Raw genomic sequence first — 3394 nt, forward strand, 5'->3', positions numbered from 1 at the left:
TCGTCTCTGTGTATGGTCCCCCCTTGCTGCTATAACAGCCTCCACTCTTCTGTGAAGGCTTTTTCCACTAGATGTTTGAACATTACTGCAAGTACTTGTTTCCGTTCAGCCACAAGAGCATTACTGATGTTGGGCGATTAGCCTGGCTCGCAGTCAGAGTTCCAATTTATCCAAAGATGTTTGATGAGGTTGAGGTCAGGGCTCTGTGCAGGCCAGTCAAGTTCTCCACACTGATCTTCACAAAACATTTATGTATGGACCACGCTTTGTGCACGGGGGCATTGTCATGCTGAAACAAGACAGGGCCTTCTCCAAACTGTTGCCACAAAGTTGGAAGCACAGAATTGTCTAGAATGTTATTGTATGCTGTTGCGTTAAGATTTCCCTTCACTGGAACTAAGGGCCTATTATTCCTCCTCCATCAAACCTTACAGTTGACACTATGCATTGGGGCAGGTAGCGTCTCCTGGAATTTGCCAAACCCAGATTCGTCTGAGAACGCGCGGAGAAACGCGTTTCCACTGCTCCAGAGTCCAATGGCGTCGAGCTTTACACCGCTTCAGCCGACACTTGCATTGCGCATGGTGACCTTAGGCGACGAACAGTTCTTGTGCTGACGTTGCTACCAGAGCAGTTTGGAACTCGGTAGGGAGTTTTTTACGCACTTCAGCTCTTGGCGGTCCCATTATGTGAGCTTGTGTGGCCTACCACTTCGCGGCTGAGCCGTTTTGCTCCTAGACGTTTCCACTTCACAATAACAGCACTTACAGTTGACCGGGGGCAGCTCTAGCAGGGCAGAAATTTGACAAACTGACTTGTTGGAAAGGAGGCATCCTATGATGGTGCCACGTTGAAAGTCACTGAGCTCTTCAGTAAGGCCATTCTACTGCCAATGTTTGGGCTTGATTTTATAAACCTGACAGCAACGGGTGTGGCTGAAATAGACGAATCCACTAATTAGCTCTCTCTCTGAAGATATTGTTATACTCGTTGGTATTGACAATGATTGTCTATTATATTGACAAGATAGTCGAGTGACCGCTCTAACAATGGAAATACTGTACATGTCCTCAAAGATGGAAAGCAGGCGGGGAGAGGCGAGATCTGGTGGGACCATTCTAGCCAAAGGAGGGCAGATACGCTTGAAAAAAAGCCATAGAGATAGATAGAGCACTCATCTTTGTATCTGTGCCATTATGGCATCTGTTACAGCCTGGGTAACGCCATTGAGGCTACATTCATTTTAAACTAGTACATTTTCCTCTTCTTCATTGGCTGATTGCTCCCAACTCATAGGAATCCCCACCTAGTTGACTACTTTAAAATGGTGGAAGCCATCAATGGCAATGTTCGTGCTAAAACATGTTATATACACGACAAACACACAACTCGTTTTTTTGTTAAGTAGCCAACGTGTGCGTCCACTTATATCAGTTCAAGCCATTATGAAACTTCTATTTGATCAAATTAGCAATTCTAGTTTTTTTGTTGACCAATTTTGACACTCAGCGATCACTTCGTGGGCTTATTTTCGTGGACAGATTTTGGGCAGAGTAAAACTTCTCGCTTCACCTCTTCCTCTTTGGTATTGGCAAGCCTGTTGCAATGCAGTGGCCTATCAGCAAAGGGCTGTCGGCTTTCTATTGAAAGGTGATGTGTCCCACCGGCCTTGGACACACACACACACACACACACACACCACACACAACACACACACACACACACACACACACACACACCACACACACACACACACACACACACACACACACACACCACACACACACACACACACACACACAACACACTTAGAGTTGGTAGTCAGCAGTGTCACATTCCACCTCTGCCCATCCTTCAGATTTCACTTCCTCCCACAAAGCACTGCTCCCAGCAGTTCCTGTTTGGGCTGGAAGAGCCTGGCAGGTGTCCAGATGAGTACACGCGCACGCACACACACACGCGCGTGCGGGCAGGCAGAGCTCTGGTTAGGTGGTCAGGTAGACGGAAGCTAAATGCCTGCTGCACTCAGACACATTGGCAACGTCCCAATATTCCTTTCCTTCCTATGTCCTAGCTCCTATTTCCTCACCCTAGGACATTTTGAGTAGATTTTCTAATAGAAGTCCTGTCTGTCACTGTCTGCGAGTGGCTCTGGAGCTCCCTGATAGAGCAACGCCCGTTTTGGATTCAGATATAAAGTATCACATATGCTCCTTCTTAGTTCATTGTCGAACATTCTACATTCTTTCCCCGTAGTCCAATCAAAGACACCTAMAGATCAACCCCCTCTCACATCCTCCTCTCTGTCTCGCTCTCTCTCTCTGTCGCTCTCTCTCTTTCTCTCTCTGTCTCTTTCTGTCTCTTTCTGTCTCTGTCCGTCTCACCCTCTCAGTCTTTACAACTTCAAGACCATGGAGAACGCTGTGTCCCCAAACATGGCCCTCACACCCCCACCCCTGACAAAGGCAGGGCCCCTGTCCCCGTCCGTGCCTAGCACCTCCCACCCCAGTGCCAGCAAGGCCCCAGGAAAGGGAGCCAGCCCCATATCCAGGACCCGGAAGAGGAGGGCCACAGGGGAGCTCCCGCACCCAGGCCACGAGCCCCCCTGCTCCCCATCGGCTGCAGCCAGCAAGCTCCCACCCCAGGAGGACAAGGACTCGGAAGTGGATATCGAGGTGGAGAGCCGAGAGGAATGTGAGTAACTCAGAAACTTTTTACGTTTGAAGTGAAAACCTCTTACTCTGACACAAAACGTAACCTTACACTCTCTCTTCTCTCTTTCCCCAGTCACTTCGTCCCTGTCCTCCCTCTCCTCCCCATCCTTCACCTCCTCCAGCTCTGCCAAGGACATAAGCTCGCCCGGCGCCCAGGTCCCAGTGTGTACGGTGACGTCGGCGGTGTTGAGCCCCGAGGACGGCCCTCTYGCTGGGGTAGCGGCAGCAGCAATGGCGGTGGTGTTGGCCCCTGAGGGCCCCGGGCCGGGGGGTCTGGAGTCAGAGTTGGAGATCCTGAGGCTGGCRCTGGACAGCGGGCTGGACTCCAAGGAGTCTAAGGAGAAGTTCCTGCATGAGATCGTCAAGATGAGGGTGAAGCAGGAGGAGAAGCTGGGCTCAGCCCTGCAGGCCAAACGCAGCCTCCAACAGGTACAGAGACCCATCAATCAACTATCCTATACCCCAATTCACAAATATATCATCAAATATCCATGAATAGGTATAAAATATACATTTATGCAAAGAAAGGCTGATAAACTATCCCTGTGTGCTGGGGCACCTTGGCTAAGATCCGAGGACCCAGAGCTAATGCCTAGGCTTTAGCCCTGTTTTTACTAATGCCTAGGCTTTAGCCCTGTTTTTACTAATGCCTAGGCTTTAGCCCTGTTTTTACTAATGCC

The 3394-nt window shown here is 49.8% G+C and overlaps 1 protein-coding gene across 2 annotated transcripts in view; it reads left to right on the forward strand.

Annotated features, from left to right (window-relative positions):
• The window catches only part of LOC111966861 (ski oncogene), a 124414-nt gene that overhangs the window by 105392 nt on the left and 15628 nt on the right, over positions 1–3394 (forward strand). For both annotated transcript variants that reach the window (XM_070444604.1, XM_023991821.2), the window contains exons 3-4: positions 2393–2694; positions 2788–3143. In XM_070444604.1, the coding sequence (XP_070300705.1) occupies positions 2393–2694; positions 2788–3143 (658 nt within the window). The remainder of the gene's footprint in view (positions 1–2392; positions 2695–2787; positions 3144–3394) is intronic.

The sequence above is a fragment of the Salvelinus sp. IW2-2015 genome, linkage group LG7 (genome assembly GCF_002910315.2).
Source record: "Salvelinus sp. IW2-2015 linkage group LG7, ASM291031v2, whole genome shotgun sequence".
Lineage (NCBI taxonomy): Eukaryota > Metazoa > Chordata > Actinopteri > Salmoniformes > Salmonidae > Salvelinus > Salvelinus sp. IW2-2015.